The sequence below is a fragment of the Branchiostoma floridae genome, chromosome 18, assembly GCF_000003815.2.
Source record: "Branchiostoma floridae strain S238N-H82 chromosome 18, Bfl_VNyyK, whole genome shotgun sequence".
NCBI lineage: Eukaryota > Metazoa > Chordata > Leptocardii > Amphioxiformes > Branchiostomatidae > Branchiostoma > Branchiostoma floridae.
Genome location: NC_049996.1, coordinates 850,204 through 867,061, shown reverse-complemented (window position 1 = coordinate 867,061; position 16,858 = coordinate 850,204). Strand labels below are relative to the sequence as shown.

Sequence of the window (16,858 nt, the reverse complement as noted above, 5' to 3'; positions counted from 1 at the left end):
AAGGTATTGGTCAATGACCATTTAAGGTTGATCAGAACCGGTTCACGTGTAGTCAAAGTCAGCACTACAGTGCCATCATATGATAATAGTAGATTCTGTTTGCATGCTAAAACAGATGAGCTCACCTTTTTAGCAAGAACAGGTACAAACTAGGGCAAGTTTTATCCAACAAGTAGTTTGTAACAATTGTAAGAAACTAGTTTTTTTACTACTAAAGATGCTCTAAGATTTATCTGTGAAGTGGCCTAAATATACGTCGATGTAGGTTAGACATCCATGTAATAAGATATGCCAAAAAGTAGTTACTCAAGCAACTGGAGTGTCACTGACGAAGGATATTGGATTCTATCCAATACGTCTGACCGTTTCTAAAACCATATCCAGTTGCTTGAGTAACTACTTTTTGGCGTGGCCTAAACATACCTTTGCCATTCTAAAACATAAGGATAAATAACGTTTTACTAAACTAGCTAATTAGGACCATTCTCTACCATTTCTAATTCTGTTCTTTTTTCTGTTTTAGACCCGTCCAGTCCTCCTGTTGTTCCTGTGTCATTTTACCTACAAGGAACCTACCCACCCGCTTCTCTCACAGGAGAGGTGTCAGCCTCCTACAACATTCCTACAGGTAAGGTAGCCTGCAGTGTGTCATAAAACTGCTAGGGGGCTCTTTTGAATTGGCAGGTTCTCTCCTACAATATTCACCTTTGTTAGAAGGTTATGTTTCCATTGTTGCTTGTCTGTGTCTGTCTATTAGTGGACATCATAACTAGAGTAGCTGTTAATGGGTCTTGAGGGTATTTGGTAGGTGAGTAGGATTCAGGAAAACAGAGGTCATGTTTGATAATGGATCCCCTAGCTGCTTTCTATGGAAATGCAGCAAAACTTCCCGTTTTGATACCTTTCCTGATTTTGCTCAGGCCATCATGTTATGGGTGAGAAGGCATTTGTTTGTTGAATGTACTCAAGAATTAAACCAAGCACACTTTGTCACCCCTACTCTTCTTAATGATTGTGTTGGGTTCTTTTATGTGCAGAGGTTTCATTTGATGCCTGTGGCTCCCGTGCTAAAATGACAACAACCATTCAAGGGACAGTTATTGATCTGTTACTAGCTAAGTGTTCACTATCCTTTGTATTGTTGTAGTACTGCTACTGAGTGCTAGGGGTCACTTTTGAATGGACAAGTTCTCTAGGACATAGATTCAGGATTTCACAACAAAGTTTTCACCATCTTCTTTTGTTTCCAGGCGCACCGCGTACAGTACAAGCCACGGTATCGTTCCCATTGTCGCTGGTGTGTCGGCCGTGCGTACCTGTCAAGAACGCCGTCTGCAAGGTTACCATAGATACCAACAAGCCACCCGTCAATCTGAATGAACTCTTTCCAGGTATGTTTTTCATAACGTAGGAATAACCATAACCATAACCATAAAATACTGCACTTAACCTATCTTTTGCAGATTATATAATGTATGAAACAAATGATATAGTAGAAGCTGTTTAATTGCACACCCCATTTGCCAGCGTATTTCATGCAATTAACTGGGTGGTGCAATAATGCGAAGTTATCCAGCTGGATCGCACCGGTTTGTGATTTGGGGATTCCATGCAATCAACAGAAGTGTGTGTTAATCCATTGTGGAATTAACTGGCTTCTACTGTACATACAAACAGTACTTTCAAATGGTATATGTTCATCATATTTTTAAAGAATATTTCAAACCATGACTTGCACAAAATAATGGCACATAACTTATTTGATACAGATTGTACATGTACATTTGTAGGAAACAAAATCGTGCAAACTTTTATTTTGATATTATTGATATCTATTTTTCACTTTTTTTACTATTTGAAATTTTTCAGACCTATCCGGTGACTATGAGGGCAGCAGTGGGTATGCGCTGGGGTTTGAGCTGATCGGAGGTCCTGTCATCACTGTACTGGCATCTAAGACTTCTCGTAAGTACATGCCTGGCTGAACGTTAACTGTAGAAACCCTATCACAGATATGATCGCCGGAAGGCTAGAGGGCTTTGATCCATGGTAGAATACACCATGTTGTATTGTTTTAATTTTGTATACACATGTATGTCATACCCACCTAAGAAAAGGAACAAATTTCAATTGCAAATGAACCAGAAGTTGAGAAATTTGGTGTCCCTTACTCAAACATTACAACAACATCCGACTTTGTTAAATCGAATTTTTACAACAGCAACTTGGTGCACACAAAACATGTCCAAATTTTTCCATGGAAGCCTATAATATGTGATTCAAGTAGAAGCCCAAGTAATGACCCAAAATATTTGATCCCAGAAATTTGGGTGGTGTATCTTATTTCTGAGTGAGGCCGCAAACTTATTGATCACCCCTTGTATATTATTTGTATTAACTTGGCCCATTATGGCAAAAGTGTGCAATAAAGATCTTCATTCATTCATTTGTTATCTGCCTTTGCTTTCGTTACAGAGAAGTATCGTGTGCAGTGTGACCAGTTCGATGCGTTATGGTTGGTAGTTAAGGAGCTGGTTGATCGGTTAACCAGACACCACAAGCGGCGAGGCTCCGGCGACTTCAGATGTTCCTTTGTGGGAGGGCTGCCTCTACAGGAGTACTTTCAAATCATTGATTCACATTTTGAGGTAATTCAATACTTGATTATGTGTGTATTGGATTTGCACATGCGTCAATTTCCTCTATTCTGAAAATTTATCAATCTATATTAAACCCCCAGAAAAACTATTTCCTGCATTTTGAGGGCCCAAATTTAGTGAAATAAAGCCAGCAGTTTTTAGAGCCTGTTTTTTTTAACCTTAAAGTTTGTTACAACAAAAAACAAAACAGAAAGTCCCTTTGCTGGTTGAAGCACAGGATAGGGGCCCAAATCACAGCATGAAGGCCCAAATCACAGCGTATGGACCCAAATCACAGCATAGGGTCTCAAATCACAGCATAGCGAATCCAAATCACAGCATGGTGAATCCAAATCACAGCATAGGGACTGCCTATGCTGAAAAGGTCTGGCAATAACACTGAAATACGTATACCATACGTTTACCTTAAAAGAATACAAGATAATTGATTATGACACAGAAGAAAGAATCATTGATATCATTTTCCTTTGTCTTTTTTAGCTGCGTTCTCAGACAGAACATCTGAAGAAAGTCCTGCAGCAGAGAGCCTCCCAGTTCCGCTCCATACAGAGAAGACTGCTCACCAGATTCAAGGACAAGACACCAGCTCCCCTGCAGAACCTCGATGCACTGCTAGAGGGCACTTTTAGACAGGTAAGGCCTTTGTGCTGTAGGTTTGTCATTTATAAGGCAGAGTTACATTCATCAAACCATTGTTTCGTTATTTTGCCGTTGACAGATCTACAGCAATCTTTTCAATTTCAGTCACAATACAGCCCAATTTGTACGACATTCATGATTGGCAGGGTGTTAGACTCAAAATCCAGACGTCCTGGGTTTGGATCCCTTGACTGGTTCAATGTTGTGCCCTTGGGGAAGGCATATTACACAACTTTCCTCACTCCACTCAAAAATTGTCCTTACTTCTTTTTCCTGTATATACAAATGAGACGTTGGGTGGGTCAAATTATACAAGCTACAACCAATGGACTAGGCCCTTGTTGTAATGATTGGACGGACGACCACTTCTTGCTGCACTGCTGCATTGTTTTAATTCATAGTGCAAAAGGGATATCCAATGGTAATATTACTATGTCTTTACCTCCAAATCCATATGGTAAGCCACAGCCAACTCTGAAACCCATGTGGTTACCCACAGAGGTATCACTCCTGCAATAGGAACAGGCAGACTATTAGTCAAAAGGTAATTTGTGTCAGAGTCTAGACACAGCAAACTTATTACCTGCAACCTCTCGGGGCGTGAGAATGGTATTACTGGGTACCGGAGTTACAGTTCGGGCCTCCGAGTCGATTTCTTCTCACAGATATTATAGGAACTAACAGGTGAGCTATACTGTTACATGATACACTGTTACTGTATTGTGCCATACTGTTAGGCCTATGGATCAAAGTATCCTGTTTCTACTTCCTGTGTATGACCCTAACAAAAGCCATACGAAATGGGAATCGAGCGCTATCCGTAATCTTGTCTCTTTCTTCAACCAACTGATAGACGAAATTGTTGTAGACTCCTTTTACAATGTCATTATGTTATCATTTATGCTACAAAACAAAATTGGGCTTTTGCATTGGGTATATCGTTGAGAATACCAGTTTCCTTTAAATTTGCATTAAATTTTGAGTTTTTGTTGAATGACTTTGGCTGAAATTTAAAAAAAATTAAAGAAAATCATTGTAAATATTTGAGGCACTGGTTTGGCTGAAATCTAGAAAAAGGAAATCTAAAATATAGATAAAGAGAAGAGAATACTTACCTACAAACCCTATTTTTTCAGAACCATAATCAAAAATGTTAATTTTCCTAGGCCTTAGCTTAGACTGTATACTTATACCCTCAATCTTATTTCTACAGTGGTGGGTATGTTTTTAATCAGGGATTGTAGTACAGTGTGATAGCTGTTTTTTAATTGATACGTTGCCCCAAGTGCAGTTCTTTAGCCCCTGGCTCTAATTGAATCCCCCCTCCCCCCTACACTTTGATGACCCTTCGTACACCAGGTCTTTATTGCAGCACCATGATATGCTTTGAGTTTGATGATAAAAGGTATAATGTTTCTGAGTAGGTTTTGAAATAGCCAGGGTTGAACAAGTTTTCTAAAATCCACTTGTCCTATCGGGCAAGCACATAAAAAATGTACGTGCCCGAACCAATTTTTCACTTGCCCAAAATTCAAATGTCACTGTTACTAGTATATGCATTTTCACTTCCAGCAGTGGAATTCTCTGTAGACAATTGCTTGATGTCATGACTGTAAAAAGTAACAAGTATATCAAAATTGCACTAAAATCAATAGAAAAATCTTACTTGCCCGATCGGACAAGTGGGGTAGGACATGCACTTGCCCGAACAGCACTTTCACTTGCCCTGGACAATAGGGCTAGTGGACTTGTTTATCCCTGAATAGCTCTGAAAATTTGTTTCAAAAAGGCACTGTGCGGCATTCTGTGTGTTATAATTGTCAGTGCTGTCTCAAGTTTTAAATTTTTTTCTCTTTTCTTGTCAGTTAGGATTGATTTGTTGGTAGTTTTTGTTGTTAAATGTGTTGTTTTAAGCTTCTAAAGCTTATTCCATGTCATGAAGTTCATTTTTTTTTTAATGGATGGTGTGAATTTTTGTCCTGCCCCCAACAAGCAAATTTGCATCCTGGGATGGAGGGACGGGTCTTAGAGACAGCCTACATTTTGTGCCAGCAAGCTCGCATGGGTAATTTTTGTATCACCATGTCTACTTCAACTTTATTTCAAAATACCATCAATTTTCTGGCCAAACATATAATTCAGAAGAAATCTTTCCGTTCTTTTGACCTTTGCATCGTCAAAGGAAAAAATGCGAGGATTATAACTGTGGGTGGGATGACGATAGGAATCGTTTCCATTAATTCGCGGGAACGGCGTACATTCTTACACGTCCGAGATGTATCGCGAGATAATTGGTCACCACGCAAGCAAACGTAAAGCCCCAAAACACACAGTCTTATGGGCTAATCCGTGGTTAGATTAATCGCATCAGCGGAATTACTTCAACAAAAGCGGAAATATTTGCTTGTTCTGTTGCTGAGAACGGGATCACGAGAAAGGTTCCGTACCTTTTTCCCAGCCCAATTATTTAGATTTAAGACTTCCACATCTTAGTTTAGGTGTAGCTCAGAGACTGGTCAAAACTGATATATTTCTGTTATGTATGATACTTCTTTCGCATTCAAGATTATTTAGGAGAAAAGTTATAGGTTGTAAGATCAGAAAAAAGAGGTACAAAAAGTGTTTTCTTAACTCAATTTTGAAACTCACTACAAATCAGGCCTTATCAAAGTTTATGTTTATGACTTTATCAAAATCAGCAATAAAGATGCTGTATAAAAACTGCGTTATTGACGAATGAATTTCATGATAATTCCCAAACCAAAATAGTTTGTTCAATCTCTACCAATTTGAGGAAGTGTGAGTAGCGTATAATTAATTATCAACTGATTGATGGATAACTGTCGAACTGGTCCTATTATCAGTTACAAAGTAATTGTAATGCTATTATTGAAAATCTTACTTTAAAACTCCTTCAAGTTTGTGTTTTAACTGAAAAGTTGATATACAATATAATGACGCTTGTATTATGTGTTCAAAGATGTATACCAGTAGAAAAGGTTAGGCTATAGGTGGGACACCGTTAATGATTTCCTTCCATCCCCTAAGACCAAGGATTGAGCCCCCCAAGCCCCCATTGTCCCCGGTAGTCCGCCATTGTTCCGTAAAGAGCGAAATGAGAGAGCGGGAGGGAAGAGTTGATTACAGATAATGGTCGGGCTTTGTGGCTTTTGTCCCGACCGCCAAGCGGAAAACAAGGGGGACTTTCCACATAACTGGGCACAATCCTTCACTGTCTAAACTGGGGGACTCTTCCCAACAAAACTCGTCTTGTCTGGATGTTGCAAGTGTTGTCTGGTCTATATCAGTATCCATACAGCCGGTATAACCACCCGTCAGTGTAACAGTACTAACACGCAAGCTTTGCAAGGATGGCAGCACACCTAAAGTCATAGCACACTGAACGACTTGTCGCACCTTAGTTTTGCACAATTTCTAACTTTAAACATCGTTTGAGGCTATCTAGTGAGGATGCTCCTACAGTACTTGATGACACAAGTTTTACTCTATGATAGTTCTAGAGAAAAACAAATTTTGAACACAAGAATTCTGGTCAATATAAAACAGTGTGTCCACTGACATTGTACTCTTAAGAAATGCACTTTATACAACTTTCCTCACTTCACTCAGTTTCAGCTAGAGGTCCACACATTGAGCATGTTAAAGAACCCACCACACTTATCAATAAGACTAGGGGTTCTTTCCAATGTGAGTGGATCAGATACATGTGTCAAGATATGCAGCTTGTACTCTTCAGTACCAACCTGGTAATTCTATGTTATTGTTTACTGGGTATGCAATACAAACAAACAAATAAATACAAACAAACAAATTCTGTGTATTGGTTTCTACCGTTTGCAAGGGAATCAAAACCACTTACAATTTGTGTCATAGGGACACTACATGTACAAGCATGAACAATAGAATTACCTTTTGATGGACACAAAGATATGCTGACATGTTCCCTGCCCTACAATGTACATGTAGTCGAGTACTTTGCAATATTGACATATGGTACAAATGTTTTGACAAATGCCTCTGTCATAGTAATACGTTTAATCTGACATATACAAGCTTCCCGTAATCTTTGTTGAAATGTACACGGATCTTACACATATGCGCCACCTGCAAACACTCTGTTTCCATTTTACACCTAATTCTTACCGTACTTTCGTATAAATCCGGTAAAATATTTGATCATGAAGAGTTGTGAAAAATTGTCAACGAAATATTTTGTTTCAGATCATATGCATATAAAGGAAAAGAATCTTGAATGTGACCAATGCAAAAATATATGAGTGAAAACTTTCTTTTTAATGAATTAGATCAAAGGAGTACCGCCCTGGGTGTTGCAATAATTGGGAAATAGTTTCTATTGTTTTCTTTCCCTATCTGGGTATTAAGTGTTGATTATGTGGATTTGGGGTGACAGGCATGCCTGGTACAGATAGACGATATGTGTCAAGATACTACATACCTAAAGTATAACAAAGACAAGAAATCAAAATATTAGTAGAAGGATAATGTTACTTTTACTATGAAATTCTTCCGACAGTTTAGTCATGGAAAAGATCAAGTGTCAAAATATGAAATGGCTCAAATATGACTATGACTCTGATAGAAACATTATGACTAATACCAAGAGGCAGTATTAAAATGTGCCTTTAATTTTTCGACCTTGTTATGAAATTTTTCCAATAGTTGGGTGATACTGAGTGTCAAAATATGACATACCTGAAATATGACTAATATCGAAATACAGACCAAAGTACTAAAATGATGTGCCATTATTTTCAGTTACCTTATTATGGAATTCTTCCAATATTTTGGTGATATGAAGAAACCTGTGTGAAATGAAATGAAACAGATGTTAAATAATCTGAAGTCAGATTTTTATATCAGTTTCCATAACAAATTGTATTTTCATTCATATACTCTTTACCCTTATCAATACATTTGAAATGAAACAGATGTTAAATAATCTGAAGTCAGATTTTTATATCAGTTTCCATAACAAATTGTATTTTCATTCATATACTCTTTACCCTTATCAATACATTTGATACCTACAGTAGACGTGAAAGTGTAACAATTTACCGAGTAAACATAGATATCAGACCACCTCATTCGCTCTGCTCACTCGTTGGTTTTACTCAGTGGCTATATGGCAAAAGACCGGGTGTTATGACACTGTTGTTCGTCCGTCGAGTCGACGAGGACCGCTTTCGTCGTACATGTGTATATACATGACATGTACACCTCAGGGTGGGTCATTTACCCTTAATCATACGTACATTACCAGCAAAACGTTTCAAAAATCTTTACTTTGGTGTTTTAAATTTTGACACCTTTTGGCTCCCCTGAACTTGACAGCTTACCGAGCTTACCTAAGTGGAAAACTACTTTCAACTCCAACAGTTGAAACTGATACACGAGAGCAGGTGGTTGGATTTGGTAGTAATCGGGACTTAATTGACCACATTGGTGGAATTGTTTTGCGTTATATTTCTGGCAGACCCCAAATATCCGCACACGATTGGTGAGTGTTAACCAGTTTCTACATCGTGATTGAAACCTTAAGCGAGTAGCGTACTGAGCCGAGCCGTGTGTTGGCGACTGCGAAAGACATTCAATAACAGTCGCCAACACGTCGCCAATTTGTTGCCTGAACTGGCAAATGATTTAAAAATCGCAATTGACAAAAATATCGCAAGTAGGCTCGAACAAGATGCAAACTTTTTGCAAACAGGCGTTATCACCTCAAATTTTTTTGATGAATTGTACATTGGTGTTTAATCCAGTGGCTACACTGGAATTTCCAATTTAGTTAAGTTACAATTTTTTTAGACAAAAGAAAAGAAGAAGAAAACTGAGGATATGCGATTCTTGTTGCAGCCATTTTGTTTGTAGAGGTCATGTACTGTGTGTATTTTTCTCTGTGCGTTGCAGACTTAGTTTGACCGCATAATATTGGGGGAAAATTCGCAATATTGTCGCTATGATTTGGCACGAGTAAGTGAGATACCTGCTTTAGGTAGTGCCCTTTTGAACTAATGTTTCTGGCTGGCCAAATTTTTGGCATGCAAGGCGTAGCATTTTCTACTAATTGGCCTAGCTGGAAATGAGGAATGCTGGTTCTTGAGATGTAGGCTGCCAGTCTTGACACCTTCTGTCGACACCTCCGTGTTTGGTATACAAGAGATTGTGAACAGAGACATTACCAAAAGGGTTTTGTACGACTAAGTCTTGTATTTTGATATTACACTGGTTATCAGTCGACGTGCTTACACACCGTTGGGGTTATACCGCCCCTTGGGGGGTGGGGGGACATATCCTTTACCTGATATAAGACGGGGATGCGCCATCTTGTCTGTGGGAATGATATAAATCACCATGTGGCTGATACGAGACGGAGGTTCGCCAGGTCTCCATCTGGGTGATTTGTAGTGAATCACCAACTCCATGACAGAAGGATTTGAAGTTGAACCATCGTATATTGACTGATTGAGGCTTGCCCCTACTCTTTTTTGAAAGGTGCGGTGGGTTCTTAAACGTGTATGTGCATTCTCTCCAAACACAGAAACCTATTCCATGGATGTCCTTAACCGTGGCTAGGTACTCATTTCCACCCGAGTGAATTGAGGAAGGTTGTGTAAAAGGCCTTTCCCAAGGGCACAAGATTGGTGACATGACACGAATCTTGCGGGTCTGAATTTGTGTATTCTAACAGGTTCATGAGTTGGAATCATGTGTCGAAACTGGAGGGTGTTTGGCCCAGAAGCCAGAGGTTCTAGGTTCATATCCTGTCATGCTATCTATCTTGTGCATTTAGAAAAGACAAGACTTTTCTCACTCCACCCAGGTGTAAAATGGGTTCTTGACTTTGGTTGAGGAGGTAAAACTGTGGTAGAAAGAGAGGGATGGGCTCCACCTTCCAACACTGTACCCTAGACACAGTGGATAACAAATGCTCCCACTTCCCCTATGGCGATAAAAAGGCTATGGGGCTACCTTTACTTTTTCCCTGTAACTTAGTGTAAAGTAGTATCTCATTGCACTTGTAGCATGGATGTAGCACCGAGGAGTTTGTTCACTGCGGCACTGTTGTTTTATTTTTGCCAGTTTATTATGATTTAGTTATTGTGTAATAAAGACAACAAAATACAAAAAAAAGTAAGAAAATTTGTTGTTTATCTCTGAAGTTCACTGAGTATCTTTCGGACCCTGCAGTGCCGCACCGGTGCCCCAAGTGCAGTGAGATACCAGCTTTAGACTGAGACTAAGTGTCTGTGCTAGCCAGTGAGGCCTGAGGTATCACCCTCTCCCATCAGGGTGTTTAATAGGTCCCTTTGTTCTGCTCATTTGTTCTGTAGACTCCATATTCTGACAGTGATGGAGTATGCCTGGAGGGGGGGTCTAGTCATGTGACTTTCTGAAGAAAAGATCGGATATCCTCTGAAGGGGGTGGGGCAGAGGGGCTTATTTTTGATTGAGAGAGAAATATTTTATGTGGCATGAATTGGCGGAGTTTCTAGGCTAGTAAACCCGAGATCGATAGGTCATGCGTTTGTTTCAAAAATCATAAAAATCCATCGAGAGGTTCTAAAGTTATGCTGACCACAAAAGTCCAGAAACACTAACACACAGACAGATAGACAGACATACTAATATTAGATATACTAATACCCTAAACAATACCTCCATTTTTCATGGAGGTAAAAATAACATAGCCAACCTGCGGCGTCTCACAAACGACCGTTTGATATCGACATATCAACTCCACAACAGCTGACATTCCAGAGAGATACAAAGGTTTTAAAACACTTGCGCAACCTTTGATAGCAATTTACTGTGCTTTCACGTGCGTGAACTGAGCAAATATTTTCATGAAAATAAATTGTCGCTACCCCACTGATGTCGTCAATAGCATAGACTGTTGTCAAAGCACATCAACATTTTACAATAAAGCCAGAATGAGTACTATGTTACCAAGTTAATTGATTGGTTCTCGGAATTGCCCGTTCCTTAGTAACTGTTTCCAAATTAAAACGAATCACCACTCTTAAAGTTTCTATTATTTCACCATTAAATTACATGTACTTTGAAGTCATTAAACTTTCCAGTCCAGTAAATTGGCCTTTATAAGGTTCTTACAATGTGTACATTTATCATCGCAATAAACATTTTCTTTCATGACAGACATAAGTGTGCCGGTGCAATGGCCGTGTGGGTAGAGTGTTCGCCTTGCATTCGGTAGGTCGTGAGTTTGATCCCCGACAGAGTCATGCCAAAGACTTTAAAAATGGTACATGCTGCTTTCTCTGCTTAGCACTCAGCACTAATGAGGAAGAGTATGGAAGTTAATCACACATCTCTACCAGCAGACCAGCCCCCTGCTGTAGTGGCTTGCACATGTGTGGCCCAAGGGCTACTCAAAATGGAGATGTGCGCCACCCGTAAGCATCTGCACAGATGTACGGGCAACTTTAACTTTAACAGACATAAGTATATATTTATATATAAAAACTGTATTTTTCATAATTTTCAACAAACAGTTTACTGTACAGTAGTAGTTTTTTTTTTTAACCTGAAAAGTTATTATTCTTTAATAATGTTTTGTTTTAGCCCTCATCTTTAACCCAGACTTTTTGCTAATTATTTTTTCGAATTTTTTTCCCTGTCATTCCATCTTTTTGTCCGAAAAATCCGAGACCCAACAAATTAAATTGACGTTGCCAAACTGCAGACATATACAGGGGTACTATGTGTAAAGAAATACAAGTTTAACATTTTTGAAAGCAGTGTAGAGGAAATGCCTGGGGTATGAAACAAAGCGTGGGTTTGCCCTCTCTGACACTCATTATGATATTTGTAGTATAACTAAAAGTTCAGTAGTTTAGGGGTATGAATTCCAGCATACATTTTGTAGTTACCAGACATTTAGGAATGTTACGACACTAGACTTGGAACAGAAACACATGGTGGAAAATTCCACATTGGCAACAATTGGAGAATAAAATGTAACTTTAAAGTTACTAACTTATGCTTTTTGAAGTGGCTAATGTAAATAACTACATGTATAATGCACCTTTGCTTACAGCTGTTTTTAGCAAAGTATACCAGGTCACACTTTCTCCCCTCAATAAGTGTGCTTCGTTCTTTTATACGTTTGAGGCTAATGCCTGTAGCTCGCTCATCTGTTGCTCCCTCATACATGAGGCTTTACATCGCTATCCAAAAATGACAAAATTGCAATCCCACAAAATATTTTTGAGTTGGGCCCCACCCACAATCTATGGGATTCTATCCACATGGTGGAATATCCCTACCAATTGTGCCACAGGGACATTGCAAAATGGTCTCAAGGCAGATACTACATAACAGACATAGTTTAGTAGCGTATGTCATATTTCAACAATTGATATAATACCAGACAATCCCATGATATACACGTCTGTTTAGCATGCCATACGTGTCGTGCAACCCGCATTATCGGCGTGGCCTGATATGAAAAAATACCATTATTATCGTATCAGGGACAGGATGTGATGATATCTGGGGAGGACAGCGAGAGACAAAACAAAGCTGTGTTTATCGTTGTTTATACAGTTAGTATCTTTTACTTTTTAGACGTATTGTTTCCTGTGTGGAGACATTGTAATCATACAAACTGTATACAAATAATTTAAAGGTATTAATATAATGTATAATGCACATACTTGTAAATTAGTTTTGTACAGTCAAACCTATACAAGTGACCACCTCTACTTAAGGACCACCTGGCCAACGTGACCACTTTGTGGTGACTTCTTAGATGACATTTATTATGCATTGACACATTCAAGGCATTAAGAATCATGTCGATAGTGACCACCTGTCCATATAGACCAGGTCTCCTTGATCCCCTGAGTGGTCTTCTTGCACAGTTTGGACTGTAGGTGTAACGTACAATGACGCAAGCAAAATGGCATGTTATCCTTCAAGTATACAGTTTGTGGTCCATATATAATTATCTATTAAATCCTAGTATCCCATAGCTTTACGCTGTCTCTTATCAAGTGCTGTCGAACTCCCGCCTTTTCTTCACCTAGGCCTTTTCCGAAGCCCTTGTTAAGTTTTGGTGGAAGATACTGAGAGGGGTCAAGGATGTTGAACGTGGTGCCAACTTTACTCTTCTTCAGGTCTAATCATGCTTGTTATGACAGGAAACCATTTTCTCTGCCGGAGTTTGAGGTCACGTAAAAGATAATGATGATGTTGTTAGCCTGATTTAATCTCGCGTACGTTTTGTATAGTGCTAGCAGCCCGTCCGACATCCGGCTGTTGTGTGGAAGCCTCAAATTGTCGAAGTTAACGTTAATTTCATAGCTGGATGGAGATGTTTACATAGAGTATAGTTCAACCTTTGGTTTCAATTTTGTTGTTCAATGTGTTCGAATAGTGCCTCTTTTTGCTGTAGTAATAAGAATAAGAATAAGTAATACGATTTAAACTTAATGCAATTCTGCCATTTTCGGCAGTAGAGTACAGAGTACTGTAGATGTCTAAAAGTTGGGATTTTCAGTCAACAATATTGTTCTCTTGTCGTGAGCATAGAAAGGGGTTGGATTCATTGATAAGGCAAAGTAGATAATTATACTAAAAAAATTTCACTGTTTGAAAAATATTATGAATTTGTATTGTAATTGTCTTGCAAATTAGCATACATGACTTTCTCCTAATTACTCCCAAAATCAGCACTTCCTAAAAATATAAATCACTTAGGCTATGATCCCTGCAAAATATAATCGAGAGCAAATGTACGATCTTAAAAATGGGACTTTTGTTTTCATATAATTATCATGAACTCAGTCCCCAGTTTTTTGTCTGTAAACATGTTTATGTGATTACTCCACTAACTGGTCGCAGACAGGCCTTTTGAAGTTTGTTGCGTCTCCGAGCCACGCTCGAGGCAACGTTCCATGTTAGCGGCCATTGTTTCCCAGCTGTATCTGTAGCGACAGGGTAATTGGAGGTCACTGTAGTTTCCTGTAGCTCCTAACCACTGCACAAGAAGAAAGCCAGCAGATAATTCGCTGCCCGATTACTAGATGATTCTCTGTTGATGCTTTTGGTCATGAAATGGACGGGAACAAAGCCTATCTCAGTTAGATAATGCGTTGGTTAATACAGGATGAAAAGGTGACCAGACTGTCATTAATTTGCCATACAAACTGTGCATTGTCTTGTATGTAACATTGTCTTGTATGTAACGTTATGTGTGACCAAATGCAGCGACTGAAAAATTGGTGGCTTATATCAAATTTTCAAATGGTTAACCAGGGAAGGGGTTTCAGAGGGATACAGTTTTGACTAAATATGGAATAAATGTTCTGTGTTGTTTGCCTTCATTCAGGGATTATCTAAATGTCAGTCATTAGTGATTTGAAACAAAACTTTTTTGTTAAACTGTTAATAGAGCACTGTACTATGAAAGTACAGTGAAACCTGCACAAGCACACAAATATAGACCGCTACTAGTGATCCCTAAAAAGCTCACAGCAGAGCTATTCTTCCGCTTGGTTGTTACTGGAAAGACATGTACAGTATTTACAGGTTCACTGTAAAGCAGAAATTCCCTCTTTTCGACAGGCACAATCAACAGTGGACTACGACGTCCAATCCTAAAGAATACAACCCTTTCCAGTAGCATGAATGTTGGGTGAGCTCGACTGACAACAGTCGGGAATGCATGGTCGCTATTAAACCACTGGGCTACACATGCTTCCAATAGTTTAATACTTGAATTAATCATTGACCAAACTGTATTTTCTCCCCAGATCCTGGCTGTTGGCGAGGCTTGTGAGGAGAACACGAGGTCGTTACGGCGGGCGGGAAACGCGGTGAGCGCTGCCACGCGCCTGATGAACATGCTGATCCGCCTGAGCTTCGGGATGGCGGACCGAGAGTTTGCCGTGCTGGAGGCATCGCTGACTCCGCAAGTGGATGATGATGGGGAGATTGTAAGACTTTCCGTTTCCCATTATTTACTCTCATAGGTCCTTTTTGCATATTTGTCATGTCAATCATCACTCATTGTGTTAATATTGTGTAGCATAGTATGTGTAGTTTGTACGACATGTAGATTACTGTAAGTAGAATTGTACATTGTAGCAAGTCATCAGATGAAAAGCTATTGCTCCCAATGATTGTGCATAGTGTCTTCTTTGAATATTTTATAGCCTAGAATCTAAAACTGGTTACATAGAAACAATGCATGTAGATGTATGTTGCTATATAGCCAGTTGTCTTATACAATATTTTATGTACATCACTTTGCCTTACATTGTACCAAGGAGGTTACTATGTGTTACAGTTGTTATTCAAAAAACATTGACTTGATTTGACTTACTAAATCTACAGTCATGAAGGATATGATGTCCCTAGGTACTGTACATATACATGATGTACAATGACTTTATAATATCTCTACAATGGCTATTGGAAAAGACAAATCTTTTGAACACCCTAGTTCTGGTTGAGTTTTGATAACTCAGTTGTTATTGTTTACTGTTTGTAATCTGTTTTTTCAGGGCTGGGAAGAAATCGTTGATGCGGCCATCACTCATCTCCTACGGACTTGTCTCGCCAAGAGTACCAAAGACTCCGTCACCAACCCTCCCGCCCTGGGGATCGCAAAGGACACTGGGAAACTGAAGAAGCACCTTTCGCTCTTGGTGGACCGACTGAGCAAGGGTGGCAGTCTGGCCATGGAGGGGGTACCAGGTCTGGATGTCAAAGGTCAGGGGTCAAAGTTGAAGTTTTATGCATGAAATAGATTGTGGTAGTTGTAGAAATACAATTAAACCTATAAAGTTAGACTTGAAGAAAATAGTAGACTGAATCTAGTGGTGCCGTATTGGCATAATGGTTAGGGTGTTTGTTTGGCCCAGACCCAAAGGTCTTGGGTTATAATCCTCTGACATGCCACTGTGTTGTGCCCATGGGAAAGGTACTTCAAAAAATTTTCCTCTCTCCACCCAGGTGAAAAAATGGGTACCTATACTGGTTGGGGATGTAAAAGGTAGTGGGAGTAGAGGGATGGGCTCCACCTTGCAATATACTGTGCCATGGACACAGTGGATCCATGTCCCTAAATATGGCCTTAAACATTAAAAAGGCGATTGAACTTACCTTTACCTTTTAGACTGGATCCATTTTAGACAGGATTCTTACTGCTTGTGTCAATGACAATAATGGAAAAGTAATCTAAGGAACCACCAAAAACAGGTGACCACAATCCAGTTCTTGGGACTCATGAAATCAGCTCAAAGTTTTACTAACTTAAAGTTATGATAATACTAAAAGACATTGAATTATGGTCATATTTTATGTTTAGATAATCACCTATACTAAGTACAGGTTTGACTAGCCCTAAAAAATTTTGAAAATCACATATCAGGACTTTGTATACATGTAGTAATTAAACTAGGAAGATAAAGGGAAAATTTCGAATTCGTCCTTTGCCTGATGTTATCAATTGTATTTCAAACACTATTTTTCTTGTCAGAATCAGAATC

General features: G+C 39.1%; 1 protein-coding gene across 1 annotated transcript in view; it reads left to right on the top strand.

The window, feature by feature from the left end:
• The window catches only part of LOC118405614 (protein PTHB1-like), a gene marked incomplete in the record, with an annotated part of 33,955 nt that extends 17,829 nt beyond the window's left edge, over nucleotides 1-16,126 (top strand). The window contains 7 exon segments of the mRNA XM_035805166.1: nucleotides 534-628; nucleotides 1,251-1,391; nucleotides 1,870-1,965; nucleotides 2,476-2,648; nucleotides 3,141-3,293; nucleotides 15,119-15,301; nucleotides 15,872-16,126. Of these exon segments, the coding sequence (XP_035661059.1) occupies nucleotides 534-628; nucleotides 1,251-1,391; nucleotides 1,870-1,965; nucleotides 2,476-2,648; nucleotides 3,141-3,293; nucleotides 15,119-15,301; nucleotides 15,872-16,111 (1,081 nt within the window).
• Between the last annotated feature and the right edge of the window lie 732 nt (nucleotides 16,127-16,858).